The 21519-nt window shown below is 41.1% G+C and overlaps 1 protein-coding gene across 6 annotated transcripts in view; it reads left to right on the top strand.

The window, feature by feature from the left end:
• Nucleotides 1–21519, top strand: part of rasgrf2a (Ras protein-specific guanine nucleotide-releasing factor 2a) — a 51457-nt gene that overhangs the window by 8721 nt on the left and 21217 nt on the right. For all 6 annotated transcript variants that reach the window (XM_084935973.1, XM_084935975.1, XM_084935974.1 and 3 more), the window contains exons 2-13: nucleotides 65–171; nucleotides 3299–3446; nucleotides 3692–3781; nucleotides 3859–4112; nucleotides 13123–13202; nucleotides 15658–15851; nucleotides 16545–16654; nucleotides 18163–18281; nucleotides 18371–18534; nucleotides 20165–20231; nucleotides 20336–20463; nucleotides 20549–20631. In XM_084935973.1, coding sequence (XP_084792099.1) covers nucleotides 65–171; nucleotides 3299–3446; nucleotides 3692–3781; nucleotides 3859–4112; nucleotides 13123–13202; nucleotides 15658–15851; nucleotides 16545–16654; nucleotides 18163–18281; nucleotides 18371–18534; nucleotides 20165–20231; nucleotides 20336–20463; nucleotides 20549–20631 — 1544 coding nt within the window. The remainder of the gene's footprint in view (nucleotides 1–64; nucleotides 172–3298; nucleotides 3447–3691; nucleotides 3782–3858; nucleotides 4113–13122; nucleotides 13203–15657; nucleotides 15852–16544; nucleotides 16655–18162; nucleotides 18282–18370; nucleotides 18535–20164; nucleotides 20232–20335; nucleotides 20464–20548; nucleotides 20632–21519) is intronic.

Below are 21519 nucleotides of genomic sequence, written 5' to 3' on the forward strand. Positions count from 1 at the left end.
AGATTAGAGATCTTTTTTCCAAGCATGAAGTCACATTACTTTTTGTCTCTTTTCTTTCACATAGTACTACTTCATGGTCAATTTTGGCCACGATGGGCAGAAACCTCTAGAGATGCGAACAGAGGATGAGTTGGACTGCAATGAATGGGTGGAGGGCATCCAGCAGGCCAGGTATGAAGTGACAAGAGTTTTCACTCTTTTACAATGTTTTAAAATATTGTAATTTATGTATTTTCATCTGTATGGGTGGCTGTAGCTCAGGTGGCAGAGCAGGTCAGCCACTAATCAGAAGGTTGGTGGTTTGATCCCAGGCTGCCTCCTGGCTGCATGCCAAATATCCTTGGGCAAGATACTAACCCCATGTTTGCCTACTGGTGGTGGTCAGAGGGCCCGGTGGCGCCTGTGTCCGGCAGCCTCGCCTCTGTCAGTGCGCCCCAGGGCAGCTGTGGCTACAATGTAGCTTGCTATCGCCAATGGGTGAATGACTGAATGTAGTGTAAAGCGCTTTGGGGTCTTTAATGACTAGAAAAGCGCTATACAAATGCAGGCCATGTATATCTTTCTAATGGCTCCATACTGCAGTGGTTTAGATATTTCCTTGTAAGTGAAAGGTTTTTAGTTTAATTCCAGCCAGCGATTCAAATTTCCCTTGGTTGCATCAGGAAGGGCATGTAGCATAAAACTCTGAAAAATACCTGCTGTAGAGCAAGAGTGTGTTTATTTCCTGTTTTTATGCCTGTCTCATTTGTTCTGTATAGTGTCCTTGGGTGTTTTAAAAGGCGCCTTTAAATAAAATGTATTATTATTAAGAGATGGGAAAGCCATGCAGCAAAGGGCTGCAGGTCAGACTCAATCCTGCATTGCTCCACTCAGGCCATGTAACATATGGTCATGAATTTCTTCAGAGGTTTTAACAGTTACGAAAGAAATGACTCATAAACATCACACATGCTATCTATACTGTTGATACAATTTTGTTTCCGCCTGATTGATACTGATTCTGATTCTGAGTTAACTTCAGTAATCATTTCCTCCAAACCATCAACGTGTCTGTTAGAGACCACTCCTTCATTACTGCTCAAAGTCTTACCATTGATTATTGTTTTAATCTTACATATGATATTATATCCATGACACAATATACTATAAGCCAAATGTAAGCACAAAAGTAGTCTAGGTATTGGTTTCCTTGAAAACTTGCACTAAAAGTATAAAATAACTGCTTAACACTTCAGTTTAACAACAACTAAAGTAACTTATCCTTGTAGTTCATCAGCAACCTGCATCCATCATGTAAGTACATAATTACTTTCTATCCACCATTTACTCGTCCTGTTATGGAGGGCAGCTTAATTCAATTCAATTCAATTTTATTTATATAGCGCCAAATCACAACAACAGTCACCTCAAGGCACTTTATATTGTACAGTAGATCCTACAATAATAGATACAGAGAAAAACCCAACAATCATATGACCCCCTATGAGCAAGCACTTTGGCGACAGTGGGAAGGAAAAACTCCCTTTTAACAGGAAGAAACCTCCGGCAGAACCAGGCTCAGAGAGGGGCGGCCATCTGCTGCGACTGGTTGGGAGAGAGAGACAGAGATTAATAACAAGTACGATTCAATGCAGAGAGGTCTATTAACACATAGTGAGTGAGAAAGGTGACTGGAAAGGAAAAACTCAATGCATCATGGGAATCCCAAGCAGCCTACATCTATTGCAGCATAACTAAGGGAGGATTCAGGGTCACCTGATCCAGCCCTAACTATATCCTTTAGCAAAAAGGAAAGTTTTAAGCCTAATCTTAAAAGTAGAGATAGTGTCTGTCTCCCGAATCCAAACTGGAAGCTGGTTCCACAGAAGAGGGGCCTGAAAACTGAAGGCTCTGCCTCCCATTCTACTTTGAAATACCCTAGGAACAACAAGTAGGCCTGCAGTGTGAGAGCGAAGTACTCTAATAGGGTGATATGGTACTACAAGTTCATTAAGATAAGATGGAGCCTGATTATTTAAGACCTTGTATGTGAGGAGCAGGATTTTGAATTCAATTCTGGATTTAACAGGGAGCAAGTGAAGGGAAGCCAAAACAGGAGAAATATGCTCTCTCTTTCTAGTCCCTGTCAGTACTCTTGCTGCAGCATTTTGGATTAATTGAAGGCTTTTCAGGGAGTTTTTAGGACTTCCTGATAATAATGAATTACAGTAGTCCAGTCTGGAAGTAATAAATACATGAACTAGTTTTTCAGCATCACTCTGAGACAGGATATTTCTAATTTTAGAGATGTTGCGCAAATGGAAGAAAGCAGTCTTACATATTTGTTTAATATGTGTATTGAAGGACATATCCTGGTCAAAAATGACTCCAAGGTTCCTCACAGTTTTACAGCTTAGTCAGTGCGAGTGAGATTCGGAGATCCTCAAAAAGTAAAGTATGCTGTTAGCACAATTCAGTGGAATTCTGAGGTGTGCAGAATAAACAGGAATAGAGACTGGACTGTCCCCTCTCTCTGTTCCTGAGAGAAATGTTGTCTTTCTTTCTAGGTATTATTGTTTTGCGTTTTGGATCAAATGAAGGCATTTTAGGGATGAAGACAATTCTTATAATGTTAGGTGTAACATAATATTGCAGAAGTTACTCTTGATACTTCTGGTACATTTTGATGGTAAAACTGACAACACAGGGCCTTTATTTGTAATGAAATTTGTATGTACATGATAATGCTGTTTGTTTCACTACCTTCCACTACAATGAAAATCTTTTCCTTCTTATTATCTTGTAGTAAAATGTTCCACAATTTCATCTTGTTGTTCCTACACTTTTTGTGAGAAAATGTGCTGTGCTGAAAAGTGCGACTCAAACTCTACCTTCTGCTCTTTTTGTCTGTTTATGCAGATTTGACACCACTACCTCATGTTGTTCCATATTTGTTTAATATGCCTGTGTGCATTTGTGTGCAAGTGTGTGTTCTTTCTGCTCGCAGCGGTTCACATTTAGGTCACACTGGTGCTGTAGTGCTGCACTGGTTACATCACAGACTTGATCTCGTAACTCGACCTCTGTTTTTCTCTGGTCTCACTTTCTGTGTCTTTCCTATTTTTAGTGTAACATTCAGTAGAAAGTATGCCTCTACTTGCCCACAATGACCTATTACTGCAGGTGTCAATAATATCAGGTTACTGCCTGATCATTCGTTTAAGTCTATAACTAAAACAAATTGGCACACAAAGCTCTCTGTACATGTTAAATTACCACACTAACCGACTTCAGTACTGTCCTCCTGTGCTCCTTTTAGCTACTCTGACATCATCATTGAACGTGACATCCTGATGCAGAAGTACATCCATCTGGTCCAGATCATGGAGACTGAGAAGGTTGCAGCCAATCAGCTTCGTACTCAGCTGGAGGACCAGGACACAGAGATTGAGAGGCTCAAAGCAGAGGTATGCATGAGTGCATCTGCATGGCTACATAAATGCACATACTGTCACACACAGGCACCCACATGCACTCTAAAATCAAAGCATGCAGATTCCTAAATTAAATCACAGCAGGACTCCACTGATTCTGGGGCCTATTATTTGGGATTTTTTTTTTTTTTTTTTTTACCTTTTAAAATGTTCCCATGAATGTTTTATATTTTGTTTGCACATTTTTTCATATGGACGCTGTTGTTGTGTTGTTGCAGATTACAGTATTGAACAAAGCCAAGGAAAGGATGCAGCCGCACCAGAACAACCAAGACGAGGAAGACCCCGATATTAAAAAAATTAAAATGGTAAAGAATTGTAACTGCATATTAAAATGTAGAGAGACAAGGTTGTGAGAGAAACTTAGTGTGCAATGGCTATACAGGTGCAGAGTTTCATGCGTGGCTGGCTGTGTCGGAGGAAGTGGAAAATCATTGTCCAGGACTATATCTGCTCCCCTCACGCTGAGAGCATGAGGAAGAGGAACCATATTGTGTTCAACATGGTGGAAGCAGAGACAGAATACGTGCACCAGCTTTCCATCCTGGTGAATTGCTTCCTTAGGCCGCTCCGCATGGCCGCCAGTTCCAAGAAACCTCCCATTCGCCATGATGATGTTAGCAGCATCTTCCTCAACAGGTGCAACTCTCTCTTTTTTTGTTTTGCGTAACTTTTCACACAAATCTTGTATTTCAGCTGTTTGTAATAGTTTGTAATAAAGTTTGTAATAAACTATATACTAGATATAAAATACGGATGTCACACATCGATTTCTGAACAAATATGAGAATGTAGTTGTTACACCCTGAAAAGGGGCTGAAAAGGGGATAAGTCAATGACCACGCTCAGACACGATGCTTCTCCTTCAGCAGCTTCATTGCGAATGATTCAGAAATATAAACATACATACAAAAGTATTAAACATCTTAACAACGATGTACAGTCTCTGTTAGTTGTAAGACAATATATCTCAAGACTGTTTTCTTTCCTTTCCTTTAAGTCACAGACCAAATCGAATGTAAGAATCCACAAAAACAGCTGATGAATCAATAAACAAACTTAGATCATTAAATTGAAATGTACAGAAAATAAACAAAATATTCATATAAAAATACTAATAGGCATTTGTCCCTTCACACAAAATAAACATGCTCTTCGCCCAGATCAAATGCAAAATGCACACAATGCTGTATGTTTCATACACAGTCTGGCACGATAATGCTTCATGCTAGCCACCAACAGAGCGCTTAGCTTAGCTAGCTGCTTATAGCTTATCCTAACAACACAGTTAACACAGATCATCTAAATATTCCTAGTATCCTCTTGGTACATTTGGAAACACGGTCAGTACAACTAAGCATACATATTTGTAAAGTCCAAAAGCAGAATTGCTCAATTATTACCTGAAAAGGGGATAAGTCAATGACCACGCTCAGACACGATGCTTCTCCTTCAGCAGCTTCATTGCGAATGAGGCATCGTGGCCAGAGCTCCCCCTTCCGGCAACGGCAGGCATAACTAATCAATCATGATCACTAAATCACATGGATTATTCACCAGGCTTGACAAGTAGATCACCGATTGAATTTTACACAGGTTGTAGTCACATTAAGGATTATTATCCGGTTGAACATAGTCATGAATTCTTTTAACTATTTTAGCCTGTGTTACATTACGTCTCTTAATGGGACTTCTTTTACCCTTGTTTATACATTTACATATTTGAAATAAATTGAATAATACATTGGGTAACTTTTAACCACAACTTTTTACTCCATTATGAACTTCAACAAATAATCAATCTATCACACACTCCCCCACAAAATTAGATGTCGTCCCGACATCACAACTCTTATGAACTAAAACTTAACAAAATGTCACAAAATCCAGTTGTTTTTAATCTTAGTTTCCTCTTTTGTACTGAGTCTTAAGTCTGTTCTTTGTTCAGTATCCTTGCATGAATAGTGGCTGACAAATTTGGAATGAATTAGGTCACATGGTTATTGGTTGAATGTCTCTGTGTTGTATGGGTTGATACTGGTAGGGCATTTCGTTTGTACACACTGTACTGTAGCATGTTGGAGTACCCAGCTGATCATAAGTGAAAACCTTAGGGGCTCGTCTCTCCCTCCTTGGCAAACTATAGGTCCCTTCTCTGTTGCTTTCAGGCAAGCATGGGCGTGGAGATGCTAGTGTGTCATCCATTACCTCTCCAACTACTTGTCCATCTTCCTCCTGATGGTCTTCTTCCTGTGGCCTGTTTTCGTCCTGTGTCTCAGGCTCCACTGTGTATGACATGAGCCTTTCTTCGCCCAGTGGTCCATTACCACCGACCTCTGGTTTCTCCTGGTCATCACCATGCTCTGTGACCCCCTCTGTACTGGGCACTTGAGTCTGTGTTACGGGCCCATAATAGTACCCCCATTCCTCCTCGTCATCTTCTACTTCCTGGTTCACCTGTTCTGCGTCTTTTTCCCTCACTCTTCTTTTCTTTTGCTTCGGTGATACTTCTGGTGGCCTTTCCAGGGGTAAGTAATCACATGGCAGCAGCAGGTTGCGGTGCATGATTCTTGACCTTCCCCTCCCTTGCTCTGGTTTCACCTCATACACGGGAAGGCCTTCTGCAACTTGACGGATGACAACATGGATGTTCTGTTCCCAGTGATTACAAAGCTTCCCCGTTCCTCCTCTAGGGGTCAGATTTCGGACAAGAACACGATCGCCAGGGCATAACACAGAGCTTCTCACTTTCCCATCATAATGTGTTTTGCTCCTGTCTGCTGACTTCTTTGCATTCTCCCGTGCTATGTCATATGCCTCTTGCATTTCTCGTGTCCATTTCTCCATGTAGGTTCGGTGGTCTGCTTTCCCTGTCTCAGAGGTGAGACCAAACAGCAGATCAATAGGTAACCTTGGGGACCTTCCAAAGAGAAGGTAGAAAGGAGAAAACCCAGTTACCTCACTTCTTGTGCAGTTATAGGCGTAGATAAGCTTGTTCAAGGACTCTTTCCAACTTGTCTTCTGCCTATCAGTAAGTGTTCTCAACATTTGTAGTAACGTCCGGTTGAACCGTTCAACTTGTCCATTCCCTTGAGGGTGGTATGGTGTAGTTCGGGATCCCAATATGCCACAGTTCTTTTTCAGCTGGGCAAAGAGCTGGTTCTCAAATTCGCCACCTTGGTCATGGTGTATCCGTGCTGGCAGTCCAAACTTCAAGGCGTAGTCATTAAAGATGCGATCAGCAACCGTTTTGCCAGACTTGGAGGTGGTGGCATAAGCCTGTGCAAAACGAGTAAAGTGGTCAACAATCACCAAAATATACTCGTAACCACCCTTACACTTGTCCAAGTGGAGAAAATCTATTGACACCAGTTCAAACGGCTGTGTGGTAACAATACTGGTGAGTGGTGCCCTCGCTTCTTTACATGGTATCTTTTGTTTCAGGCAAGTGCAGGTCTTTGTCACATAATGTTCAATGTCTCGTTGCATGTAAGGCCAAAAGAATCGATCTCTGATCAGTGATGTTGTTCGATCAGTGCCCTGATGACCCATCTCATCATGCAATTCTCTCAGTACAGTTTCTTTGTACTTTTCAGGCAACACAAGCTGTCTCTTGGTTGTGGTTTTTCTGCAAAGAATACCATCTTCATCAATATGAAGTCTTTCCCATTCACGCAGGAGACACTTGCTTTGGGCACTTAGTGTATTAAGTTCATGCCTTGTCGGCTTTTCATTCCTCATTTTGCACTGCATTATTGGGCCAATATTTTCATCATCTTGCTGTGCTTGTTTGATCTCTGTAACCGAAAACTGGTTGTGTGGTTCTTCACTCACTGATGTACACTGGAGACGGGTGAGTATGGGGCAGACCATTGGTGAGTTGAAATCTGGAGTCTCCACAACTTGGGTTATTGCTGCCACACAATCTGAACCCACTTCCTCTGTACACTGTTCCATCATTTCCTCTATCTCAACAGGCATTCTTGAAAGACTGACAGCATCCACATTCTCTCTACCTGGGCGATATCGGATGGTGAAATGGAAGTCTGCAAGCTCTGCCACCCATCTACATCCAGTTGCATTTAGCTTGGCACTTGAAAGGATGTAGGTGAGGGGGTTATTGTCAGTGAACACAGTGAAAGTAGGCGCATAATAAAGATAATCTCTGAATTTCTCTGTGACGGCCCACTTCAGTGCGAGAAACTCCAGTTTTCCTGAGTGAAGATGATAGTTTCGTTCAGCTGCAGTCAATGTCCGGGAGCCATAAGCAATCACACGGAGTTTATTATCTTGTTGTTGGTATAGAACTGCTCCGAGGCCTTGAGCTGAGGCATCGGTATGGAGGATGAATGGTTTAGAAAAGTCTGGGAACCCGAGGACTGGTGGCTCAACTAGGCAGTCTATTAGTCGTTCCAATATGCGCTGATGTTCTTCAGTCCACACAATTGACTTGTGTGATGGAACCCCTTTACTCTTTCTTGTGACTTGTTTTGTGTTTGTCTGGTTTTGGGATACATTGTTATCTTCCGTTGTGCCCTTCAACAAGCTATACAGTGGACCCGCAATACGGGAGAAGTCCCGTATGTACTGCCTATAGTAACTTAACAAGCCCAAGACAGTTCGCAGCTCTCCCACATTGCTTGGTCTCCTGTCCTTCAAGGCTCTCACTGCATTAGTGTCAGCTGGATCAATTTTGCTACCTTCGGCTGAAACAATTCTCCCTAGATAGCGAACCTCGTGTTTGAATAATTCACATTTACTGGGTTTAAGCTTGATCCCATACTTCCTCAGTAATTGAAGCACTTTTCTGACATGATTGACATGATCATCAAATGAATGACTGTACACTAGGGTGTCATCAAGGTAGGGTACACAGATGTTGTCTCGCACCTCTTCCAGACACTCTTCCATGCAGCGTTGGAAGGCTGCAGGTGCATTCATCAGCCCGAATGGAATCCTTATCCATTCGTACAGGCCCCATGGTGTCACAAAAGCAGTTAAAGGTCGGCTGCCTTCATCCATAAAGCCCTGATGGTAGGCCTTGCCTTGGTCTAACAATGAAAACCATGAGTTGCCGCCAAGACTGTCGAGAATGTCCTGCACTCGAGGGATTGGTTGTCTGTCTGGATGAGTCTTTTTGTTTAGTTCTCTGTAATCTATACAAAGACGTAAGCTGCCGTCCTTCTTTCTCACGCAGACAACTGGTGAGGCATAAGATGAGTTGGATTTCTTGACCCATCCTTGTGCAATAAGGTTGTGCAGATACTCTTTCATCTCTTTGTATAGCGGCTTTGGTACCGACAGGTAAGTGCGTGCTACAGGATCCATATCCTTCAATGATATCTTCATTTTCAACTTGTCGATACATCCAATATCATCATCTGATTTGGAAAAGGAAGAGCATTCCTCACGGAGCATCTTTTGCACCACCCCCCTTTCAGATTCACTCAGGTGCGTAAGGTCAATTGGTGGGTCCCATGAGGTGTCAGGAATTTGCTCACTCTCTGCATTCACTTGATTCACCAATAATGGGGAGCACTGGTCAGATTTCTCTAAAACCGTCGCTGGGTACACAGCTTGAATTTGCTCTAAGGTGCCCACAACAGTTTTTCCTGACAGCTCAATATCGTGATCAGTGGGATTTTGCACGTCAAGAACAATATAGGGGGGGACCCCCCTTCTGAGTTCTACTAGTGTCTCACAAAACTCCAGGCCTTCAGCCCACTGAGGGTTTATGTCAGGCTCAAAGAGAAGTGTAGTGTCTTTCTTCAGCGGGCGGGTCTGCACCTTACAGTCAATCTGAACAGAAGTGTGTTTGGGTACAATGACTTTCTCTTTTGTTGTTCTCACAACAAAATCATGTGATTGGTTAGCAGTCACTAAATCAATAAAGGTTGTGACATTTTCTCTTTTAAGACAAGGGAAAGCCCCTCTTAATGCCTCGTGCAACTGCTCAGTTCTTTCAGCATCCATTTGCTCTATAGTACTAGTTTTCAGTATTTGCTCAATGACATTAAAGCCTAGAATGGGCTGCGAAAGACTTCCGCCTTTCATCACTAACATGGGGACTACAAGTTCTTTAGGGTTTGCTCCCTCAGCAGCTAGACCAAAAGTGACTTCAATGAAACCCTTGTAAGGGATGTTTTGACCATTAGCAGCTGAGATTTTTAAATCGTCAGGTGCATCAAGTAACTCAGAAACATCTCTTAATTTCTCATGTGGTAAATACTTCTTTTTCCACTTTTCATCAACAATACACACTTGGGAGCCTGTATCCCATAAGGCTTGAGTTTGGTGGCCTTGTATATAACAGTCAACTATACACTGTTTCCCAACAAGAGCAACAAGATGGGACTGGCTGTCCACCCTTTTGGGGTGAATAACACTTGCCTTTGGGTGCATGTGTTGATTTACTTGAGGCTGAGAGTGTTTGTTGCATTGTTTTCTGTGTCTGGGCCAGTGCTCAGCTTGGCACATCTTAGAACAATAAGTGCTTTTTTTACAAGATGCACACCTGAGTCTTTTGAGTTTTCCCAGAACACCACAGTAAGAGCAAAGCTGTTGGGACGTTACACTATTATTGGTTACTCCCTGTCCCGTGGGGGCAACCACCGTCCGTTTAAAGGCTGATCTTTATCTGGTCTAGTTAGTTTCGCCCTGCAACCTGCGAGAAAGTGTTCACTGCTACCACATCGATAGCAATGGTTGCAGTACTCAGTCCCACTTTGCTGACAGCCAAAGCATTTCCTTAGGTGTGCTCTGTTTACAGCAGGATACTGACGTTGTGGTGCAAACCTCTGTTGATACTGAGCTGTATCACCTCTCCATCCAGGTCCCACAGGAGGCCAGTAGTTTTGTGGCAGATGCTCAAGATGAGAAAAGGGAACACATTCTGGTGCTGCAAGTGAGGCAGAATACTGTGTTTGTGCCGGACTAGGCTGTTGAATTATTTCTTTGATTTGTGCAACTTCAGCACCAAGATTTTTCAATAATGCCATGTCAGAACGGATTTCTTTAAGTTCATTTAGTAGGTCAGGCTGAGCTTTGCTGATGGATTCAGGTTTTAGGTTTTTCCCTTTTTTATCTGCAGGGGTGTCAGACTGAAGTGAATGCACAGTGGTTGGTCGCTGCTGGGAGAGTAACTTCTTTTTATTTTGTCTCTCTGCTTCATTTGCACAGGCAACATTGAGTTTCTCAAGGAGGAGCTCATCACTGGTTGTGGTTTCCTGTAGGTAGGGCTGGAGGTCACTCTTAATGTTATCATTTTGCAGGCCTGTCAGAACTGTATGAAGGAACATGCTCTGTACAAGCACAGGATCATATCTTAAGCCAGATTCAGCTTCTTGCGATGCAAACAGAATTTTCTGTCTTAAGTCTAGGGCACGGATTAAGAAAGTTTGTGGGGTTTCTTTAATGCTTTGGACCTCTGACGTGAGTTGTTTGTAAAGTTCTGTTGCACCTCGTTCTTGGTAGTGGGACCTTAGAATCCTCCTCAGAGTAGGCAACGTAAGGTTGGTTTTTCCCTCTAGGTAGCTACGCAATTGTAAGCCTGGTGCTATTGCCCTGATTACTGCATCAACTATTTCTATTTCAGGGACTCCTTTGCTGATGCCTTGTTCAATCTGATGAGCTAGGCTGGAGAAAGTTAGTTTATCCTTTTGGCCGGGCTCACCAATCTGACCTGATATTTTGAATTCTCTGCCCCACGGTAGTGTCAGAAAAGGTGGAGGGGTTTGTTTAGCACTATTGTCCCCCACACTCATCGACGGTTTGGCTGTACTAGGTTGCTTCGCCTTGTTCTGTCGTGAGAATGCAAGGGCCAACTGAAGCGTCTCTATTTCCTTTATCAGTTGTTCTTCTTCTGAGGCCTCACCAACCTGTTCCTGCACCTCATCTGTCTGGTTAGTATCTGAGATTTTGTGTCCCGATGCACCGTTCTGAGCAGCCTGTTGCAACTCAAAAATTTTGTCTTTCAAAATCAGTAGCTCGGACATTCCCTCATCTTCAAGCTCACCCAGCTCCTCTCTTTCTAAGTGCTGTATTATATAGGAAATGAGAGAGGAACGACTTTTACCCGATACCCTTTCAAGTTTTGAACCAGCAATATTTAGGAAATCACAAACTTCGATCAAAATGTCTCTTGTCACTGTATACAATGTACCAGCAACTTCTAACTTCAGGTCCTCTAGCCCTGAAGACTCCATTTCAGTCTGTGGCTTGTGGAAAAGATTAGTGTGATGTAGGACCTCTTTGCAGAAGAGTCAGTGCAGCTTCCCTGGCACCAGTAGTTAACCTCAGGTTGCATGCAGGTCCCTCTGTGTAACTGTCGAAACCAGCACACTGTATCTCCCACCGTGGTATTTGATGTGAGGGGTTGAATGATGACTGGGGCGTCTATCTGGGACAGCGGGCCCTCATCACATTCATCCCAGCGGTGCCTCCAAAATGTTACACCCTGAAAAGGGGATAAGTCAATGACCACGCTCAGACACGATGCTTCTCCTTCAGCAGCTTCATTGCGAATGATTCAGAAATATAAACATACATACAAAAGTATTAAACATCTTAACAACGATGTTAGTTGTAAGACAATATATCTCAAGACTGTTTTCTTTCCTTTCCTTTAAGTCACAGACCAAATCGAATGTAAGAATCCACAAAAACAGCTGATGAATCAATAAACAAACTTAGATCATTAAATTGAAATGTACAGAAAATAAACAAAATATTCATATAAAAATACTAATAGGCATTTGTCCCTTCACACAAAATAAACATGTTCTTCGCCCAGATCAAATGCAAAATGCACACAATGCTGTATGTTTCATACACAGTCTGGCACGATAATGCTTCATGCTAGCCACCAACAGAGCGCTTAGCTTAGCTAGCTGCTTATAGCTTATCCTAACAACACAGTTAACACAGATCATCTAAATATTCCTAGTATCCTCTTGGTACATTTGGAAACACGGTCAGTACAACTAAGCATACATATTTGTAAAGTCCAAAAGCAGAATTGCTCAATTATTACCTGAAAAGGGGATAAGTCAATGACCACGCTCAGACACGATGCTTCTCCTTCAGCAGCTTCATTGCGAATGAGGCATCGTGGCCAGAGCTCCCCCTTCCGGCAACGGCAGGCATAACTAATCAATCATGATCACTAAATCACATGGATTATTCACCAGGCTTGACAAGTAGATCACCGATTGAATTTTACACAGGTTGTAGTCACATTAAGGATTATTATCCGGTTGAACATAGTCATGAACTCTTTTAACTATTTTAGCCTGTGTTACATTACGTCTCTTAATGGGACTTCTTTTACCCTTGTTTATACATTTACATATTTGAAATAAATTGAATAATACATTGGGTAACTTTTAACCACAACTTTTTACTCCATTATGAACTTCAACAAATAATCAATCTATCACATAGTAAGTCATCAGCTAACACTTGCCAGCCTGGTTAGCAAACTGCTTCTATAAACTGTCTAGGTGTAACGCCTAGGTAACGCACCAAACCTAGATCCTTCTTGCGGCCTTCCTGGCCTTATAGTTATACTACTAAACTCATTCTTGGTGAATTGAACTCACTCCTGTCTCTCTCTCTCTCTCTCTCTCTCTCCCTCTCTCTCGCTATGAAGTGAGACCATCATGTTTCTGCATGAAATCTTCCATCAAGGTCTGAAGGCCCGAATTGCCAACTGGCCCACTCTAGTTCTGGGTGAGTGTTTCCAAGCTTACACTTTTTTTTAACATAAGCTGTGGTCAGAAGGTTCTACTACTACATGTATAGAGACAAAAAAAAAACCAAAAAAAAAAAACACACCTCTGATTTACATATAGCTCATCTCCTTGTGTATCAAAGCTTCCAGTGGAGTTTTCTGACTGCTTGCATAGAACAGGGTGGTCTGTGGAAGTAGACTAGAGTGGTACATGATAAATGAACTGGTTCTTTTCTGCACTTCCTGAGTACTCAACAAGTTGCCTCATTCAGTCAAGCACTTTTTTAATGCAAGTGCTTTTTGTCTAACATTCACACAAACATTCATATGTCCAATGGATGCACTGAAGAGCAACTTAGGAATGGCATCTTGCCCAGGAATATTTGGCATGTAGACTGCAGCAGTGTCAGGGATTGAACCACCAACCTCCTAATTAGTAGATGACTTACTCAACCTCCTGAGCTACAGCCACCCCAAGTTGCTGTCTGAAATCTTGATTGGATAGAAGGCACGTGGGTAGAAAAAGCATGGAAAAAAGTGCCGGTGTTAATGGGTGAGTTAGACATGTTGTATATATTTGAGTGGTAGAGTAGAAAGTGCTGTACAAGAATCTGTCCATTTTTCATTTACCATGGTCAAGGCTAATGATGAGAACTGAGTTTCTGACAGCAAGACAGAAAACAAATAGAAGTTTTAAGTTTGGAAACATGAAGCCAGCAGGAGCTTTGACCGGGAGCGTGTTAATGGTTTCTTTGTTAGATTCACTGGGTTGTTCACCATTAATGAATGCAAACTTCTACTATTACATCCTAAGGCATCTGAGGAAGAGCTTTTGGTGCAAATGAACTAAAGTGCAGCATGTGTCATCAGGTGCCTGCTCATAGCATATCAAAGGAGCAGGATTATTTGCAAAGTTTTTTTTTTTCGGTGAATGCAAAATGAGATTGTGTTTAATGGATTTTTGTTTCGGTCAGAATGGGACAAACAGGGATCGATCTGCAAATTAGCAGAAGATATGGGATTGATGCAGGAAAGCTTGAACAGATAACTTGAAAGGGAGATCAACCAAACTGATCACTTTATCAGGTGTGCCTGTCTAGTTGTGGGTTGGACCTACGCTTGCCTTCAGAACTTCCTTAATTCTTCATGGCAGTGATTCAACAAAGTGCTGGAATACCTCTGAGATTTTCACATTTACACAATAGCAGCATGCAGTTGGTTGCACGTTTCCTGTTTTCACCAAATCCCGAAGGTGCTTTATTGGACTGAGATCTGGTGATTGTGGAGGCCATTTCTAGTACATTGAACTAAACATGTAATGTGATGGGATGAAGAGGGTTACCAAAAGTACTGAAGCAGGCTGTGGTCCTAAGGAGCCCACAGTGTGCCAAGAAAACATCCTGAACACCACCATCATCAGCCTGAACATGGCACATGATAGATGGCAGGATAGATGGCCTGTGTGAATTGTGGGCTCACTTTCTTGTTCTTCACTGACAAGACTAACACCCAGTATGGTTTTCTGCTGCTGTAGATCATCTGCTTCAAGGTTTGATGTGTTGTGTGTTCAGATTTCAGAAATACCTTGTTTGTAACAAGGTGAGTTACTGTTGCCTTACTATCACTTTGAAGCTGTCTGGCCATTCTATTCTGAAGTCATCAACAAGATATTTTTGCATCGCGCCAGATATGTTCTCCACTGGCCATTTTCCATGAACCCTAGACATTGTTATGTAGAACAATACCAGTGCATCAGCAGTGTGTGAAATACTCAAAGCAGCCTGTTTGCAGACAATAATCATACCACGCATCAAGTCACTTAAATCTTGCTTATTCAATACATTGTTTGAATTTAGCAGGTCTTCTTGACCATGGTCACGTTGATAAATGCACTGAATTGCTGCATTATGATTTGTATGAAGTATATATGTGTGGGCCACAAATAAAGTGGCCCATTATTATAAATCACTTTTTTGTTTTTTTGCTTTTTATAGTAGAACAACCTTTTGATAATACATTGTGTAGTATGCAGGTTTGAGATTTAACCTCCTAAGACCTGAACTCTTCAATGGCATGCATTTTTAATTTCTCTTTGATATTTGGACATATTGGGACATGATGAATGTAAAAACAAAGAATTACCAGATTTTTTTTTTTCTACCCGATTTTTGTTTCTGAGAAAAATGAGATCCACAATTGAGGACATTTGTTTTAAATTTCGATAGAACAGTGGCAGTATAATGTCCTCGTAAGTGGATATCATGCCCTTGTAGAGCAAAATTTAGTATTTGGGTCTAGACAACCCAAAATGTGATGTCCACATATGTGGACGCCAGGTCCTAGGAGGTTAAATATACATCTTGGATTTTTACATGTGATCTTTTTTTTTTAAGCTTAATAAAATCTAGAAAACCTTCAATGATGTTGTCTTTTAAACTTCTTTTTGACACCCAGCGGACCTGTTTGACATTCTACTGCCTATGCTGAACATTTACCAGGAGTTTGTGCGTAACCACCAGTACAGTCTTCAGGTGCTGGCAAACTGTAAACAGAACAGAGACTTTGACAAGCTGCTGAAACAGTATGAATCCAATGCGGCATGTGAGGGTCGGATGCTGGAGACATTCCTCACTTATCCAATGCTTCAGGTACTTTTTACATTAAACAATGTAATCCATTAGCTGCTGTTATAAAAACTCTGTAATATGCTTAACTGTAAGGCTTAATAATTTGCAACAAACACTGATGATACAATAAATAAAGACAGCGTTATATAGTCAAAGTATAATATTTAGTCATATAACATGGTTACTTTTAAATGCCTTGACCTGATATATTTGCCCTCATATACTGATATACTGTGTATGAGCTCAAATGGCAGGATAGTAAATTTATTTGCATTAATCTAAATAACTTTTTTTTTTTTTCATCATTCACAAAGATCTCTAATATCTTCGTTTCAGTCTGTGGTGGGGCGTGGTCTGCAGTGCCACTGCAGGGGAGGCAGACACCTGAGCGGCATCTGCAATCACGCCTCGTCGGCTTAAAGGCTGAACTAGGTCCTGCAGTGTTGGTGTTGTTGTGTGTGGCTGCAAAGCTGCAGCCGTCTGAAGTGTAATGCAACCGTATTAATAATAGTAGATGCTGAAAAGCATGAGTACATGGTTTGGTCTGTGGTGGATCTTTCACACAGTCTCTTATTTAAAAAGTTAATTTCCCATTCGGAACTTTTTTGGAATAGCTTGGATGGGATTTCATGGTTTAACCATTTACAATAAATTCCTACAGAAGTGCTGTGTGTATTTCACAAATAGTCACATGTTTTTTTTTTTATATTTTAGATTCCCCGTTACATCAGAACTCTCCACGAGCTGCTGGCGCACACGCCTCATGAGCATGTGGAGCGCAAGAGTCTTGAGTTTGCCAAATCCAAACTGGAGGAACTGTCAAAGTGAGTGTGTGCTTATGAATACAGTTTAAGAAAATGATTGTATTGATTAAATACTCAGACTGTTGTTGAATAATAATAAAAAAAATATATGGTTAGCTTGAATCAGTTATTTGGTTTCTGAGGTTTATATGAACCACATAAACATGAGAGTTACCAGTGTTCTGCTTAAAATTGGCTTCACCTGCTGCTGGCAATAATTAGGTGGAAAATGAAATGAAAGACAAGTATCTACCAAGCTACTTAAGTGAAATGGCAACACGCCATCTAACAGAAGTTAAGCAATCTCTAGATGTTGTTTAAGTAGTAGGAGTACTGTGAGTCATGTTGTTTGTTGTTGCTTTAAAAAGTTACATTTCTCAGAACAAGGATGCTATTTTAAGACATCGTTTTAATCCTGAGAGCAGTGTATTAAAGGTAATGGTTTGCAATTATTCTTTAAAAACTGCAAAATGGGAATCTGCAGGTTTAAATTTTGTGAGAGAAACCCATATATTTCTGATTTATCAGACACCTCCAAAGAAGCAGCGTGTGAAGTGCATGCTGATGATGTAGTCAGTAATATAACAGCAAAACCTTCTAGGAAAAAAAACAAACCCAAAGAACTGTATCAGTGTGTTCCTCGTAAGTAAACTATGGAATAATTATTCAATAGTTATAGATCAGAAATAAATTAATTTAAGTTTGGGAGTAATACTTGGGCCAGGCAACCAAATCAACCTGTAATGTCAAGCTACAAACAAGCTTTAAAAACATTTTGGATTAGAAACCAGTACAATTAGAATTATTTTAAATTTGGGAGGTTTATATGTTAAGCTTTGATGGATGTCTGGCTGTGTAATCTTTGGACTTCTATGAAATTGCTGTAGGCAAACCTGAGTTCGTGGATTGAATTAGGTTGATGTCTACTCTTCGTTATAGTCAGCTTTCAGCAGGCTTTAGGTGTAATGGTCTGTGTGCAGCAGGCAGGAGTAGAGGACCCAAAATGCAGATTTCTGGAGGCAAACGTGGAGGCACAGCAGAAAAAACAAAAAGCTGACTAAACTGAGAAAACAAATAACTAGCAGCCAGGCTGGCAGACACAACACACGGCAGAGAATGATGGCAATCATAGATAGACCAAGGAAAACAGAGGGCTTAAATACAGAGAGTGATAACAAGGGAAATTAGACACAGGAGGAGAGCACAGCTGGGAGTAATCGAACATGACAAGACCAAGGGGAAGCAAAACTGAAAATATTAACATGGGACGTAGAATGGCAATGCAGACCTGACACTGAGATAGAGACATGAAAAAAGCATAACACCGAATAAAGGAAAGGCATATTAAACAGAACCTAAGACTGGAAATCAGGAGATACTAAAGAACTTAGGGCGCTAGAAATATAAACAAACAAAATAAAAACTAGACCTAGGCACACTTACATTAGCCATGAAGGAAAATATTTTTAAAGAGCATGACTAGCAGACCAGGACATCCATTGTCCATCCATCATTGTTTGTTTTGGCAGGATGATACATGATGAAGTCAGCGACACAGAGAACATCAGGAAGAATTTGGCCATTGAAAGGATGATTGTAGAAGGCTGTGACATCCTTTTAGACACAAGTCAAACTTTCGTCAGACAAGGTGAGCTTCTGTCTTTGTATTTCATGCTTTACCAAGTCATGTTATTCCAGTTCTTAATCAGTTTACTCATTCTCATTGTTTGTGGGCAGGTTCTCTCATCCATTTACCATCCAGCAGTGAACGGGGTGTTCTCAGTAAGGTGCGCCTGGGCTCTCTCTCACTGAGGAAGGAAGGAGAGCGACAATGTTTTCTCTTTACCAAACACTTCCTCATCTGTACCCGAACATCGGGAGGGAAGCTTCACTTGCTCAAGGTCAGCTTCACCTGTTCACAACTTTGCATTTTATTTATTCAGTGGGCAGTGCCCTTTGGTTTGAAAACTCTTTGCTAAGGTAGACCTAACCAGCACTGATGCATTAAAAGTTTTAAACCACTAAGCATAATATCAAAAATAAAACAATAGTAAAAGCCAACTGGTGGTCTTTAAAGGTTCAACAATTATACCATTTTTCAAGGTTAAAATGAGCAAAATCAAAATTAAAACTAAAAGGAGCCATCTTGGTTCCATTGTGGTTAGCATGTTCATGAATTTTATTTCCCATCAAAGCAGAAAACTTGAATGCCTTCCTTGCTCTGTTTTTGCATAAGATAAGATAAGATAAGATAAAACTTTATTAATCCCTTGGGTGGGTTCCTCTGGGAAATTCGGCATCAGCACACACAAAAGATAACGGTCTTGTGATTTAAGATAATAGGGAAAAATATTAAAGGAAACATATGCTAATTCCCATCTCAACATTTTTATTATTGGAATCTTCCATGATTCATACTTCAAAATATTTTTAACTTATACCAGGCTTTGGTGTAGCCCCTCAGTTTGTTATCTGTCTGATACAAACCATATCTATATGATCCAAGCCACAGACTTCTAGTAAATGGTCGGTATTTGTATAGCGCTTTACTAGTCCCTGAGGAAAGCGCTTTACACTGTCCAAGTCGGGGCTCGAACCGGCAACCTTCCGATTACAAGGCGAACTCCCAAATCTTGAGCCACGATCGCCTTCTCTGTTATTTGCAGAGAACACAAGGATGTCTCTAAGTGCACATTGTACCAGGACATGTTAGTTCGCAGGTTGATGATTAATATTGTAATTGCATCATCAGATTTGCAGCTGCATGTTCTGGACACTTGGGTGAAGAGAGGAGCTGTGGTGGTGAGTTGGATCAGGTGGTGGGGGAGGATGCTGGACAGACCTGGCACACCCAAACATATTGTGAGGGTGTGTTGGGAACGCCTGGCAGAGGCCCTGATCTGTGAGATCTATAACTCCCACCTCCTGCTGAACTTCAAAAGCATTCCAAGGGAGGCTGGGGACATTGAGTCCAAATGGACATTGTTCAGCACCTCCATTGCTGAGGCTGTAGCAAGGAGCTGTGGCTGCAAGGTGGTTGGTCCCTGCCATGGTGATTTTGGCCAAACCAGTGGGGTTCTGGAAATACTGTCTGGAGCTATGGGGCAGCGTCTCTGATTTGGCAGACTGGGGTGGTGGTTCCTCTCTTTAAGAAGGGAGACCAGAGGATCTGCTCCAACTATAGGGGTTCACACTACTCAGCCTCTCTTGGAAGGTCTATGCCACCATACTAGAGAAGAGAGGATGTAGATGAGTTGAACTTTGAATACAGGAGGAACAATCCAGTTTTTGTCCTGGATGCAGTACACTGGACCAGCTCTTTATCCTTTCAAGGATATTTGAGGAATATTTGAGGAAATGTTAAAAACAGCAATCAGCTGCTTCCTAATTTTTTATTTAGAAATGTTCATATTATAAAATTAACGATTATTTTGAATTTTTACTTTGCTTTTCCCTCTTCCTTTGGTAAATATTCTTCTAAATAAAAAGTGACATAACTAACTTAAGCTGTGTTTTTTCTTCCAATAACAGCAGGGAGGAATGTTGTCCCTGATCGAGTGTACTCTGATTGAGGAACTGGATGCCACTGATGAAGACTGTGAGTGTCTTTCTTCAGTCATTATTTCCTTTTTCCTTGCATAATAGCTCAACTGAGGTGCGACTAATGTTTTGTTTTGTTGTGTGTTATTTCCGACAATGCAGCAAGTCAAGGATTTAACCATCTGGAGTTTAAAATTGTGGTTGAGCCTCCTGACGGTCAGTCCTTCTCCATTGTTCTCCTGGCTCCTTCCCGCCAGGAGAAAGCTGCCTGGACAAGTGATATCAGCCAGGTAACAAGTCAATGGTACAAAGATGGAACTGAATTTACCTACCTGTGGCAAGGTTTCATGCTTTTTTTTCTGCTTTGTGTTTTAGTGCATTGATAATATCCGATGCAACGGCCTGATGACAAGCGTGTTTGAGGAAAACTCCAAAGTTTCTGTGCCACACATGATCAAGTAAGAAAAAATGAGTGAAAAAGTGCAGTATAAATAACTACAGTCGTAGTTGGAAGTTTATATATTTGTCATGGTCATAAAAATAAGAATTGGTTGTACAACTTTGAATTTATTATGGGAGTTTAACAATGTTAGAACTACTTCAAAGAAAGTTTCACTAACGCTGGCTAACAGCAAAAACAGAAGCACTTGTCCGATAGAAAAGTTCAGTATATGCTCAACAATTCACCTCAGTATTGCTACCATTGAATGGAAGTGAACTTAACTGAGTCATTGACTCATATTGGACTTCTTTCACAAAGATTTACCAGAGCCAGTTTTATAGGGGAAAAAAGCCTATACTTTGTTGACTGCAGTTTGCAATCTTACAGAATCTAGCAGTGAGATGTTGTATCTTTAAATTAACAGTACTGTGCTAAAGTTTTGAACCATTCCTGATTTCTTAAGATTTGCAATGACAATTGAAATAGAATATGAAATGAACCAGACTTTCACGTCATCATGTAGTATATTCTTAACATCCTCAAGAGGACATCCTGGGCTTTCTATTGATGCCACATTTGTGGGGGTTGGGGTACCAATGCATATGAACTCTGTTTTAACAATAACAGGAATTGCAGTTTTTTTTTTTTTTAAGTGATCATCGTTTTCAGATATTGTGATTCTATTGCTAAAAATCTAATTGTTTCTTCAATTTGAGAGCCTAAACTTTGTTTTGGTAGGATTTCAGAAATAGGGTAATAGAGGAAAGGGTGAAATTGTGGTAGGAGACCCAGACCCAGAGCCGTCAAGAGATGTTGTGGAGGAAGGCCAGACATTAGAACTGGAAGGTGAAACACTCTGGAGAAGACCAGTTTTTGAGGCACCCAGGTTGCAGTCTAGGGCTCT

Source organism: Perissodus microlepis, chromosome 7 (assembly GCF_051167445.1).
Source record: "Perissodus microlepis isolate ML-2025 ecotype Zambia chromosome 7, ASM5116744v1, whole genome shotgun sequence".
NCBI classification, from domain to species: Eukaryota; Metazoa; Chordata; class Actinopteri; order Cichliformes; family Cichlidae; genus Perissodus; species Perissodus microlepis.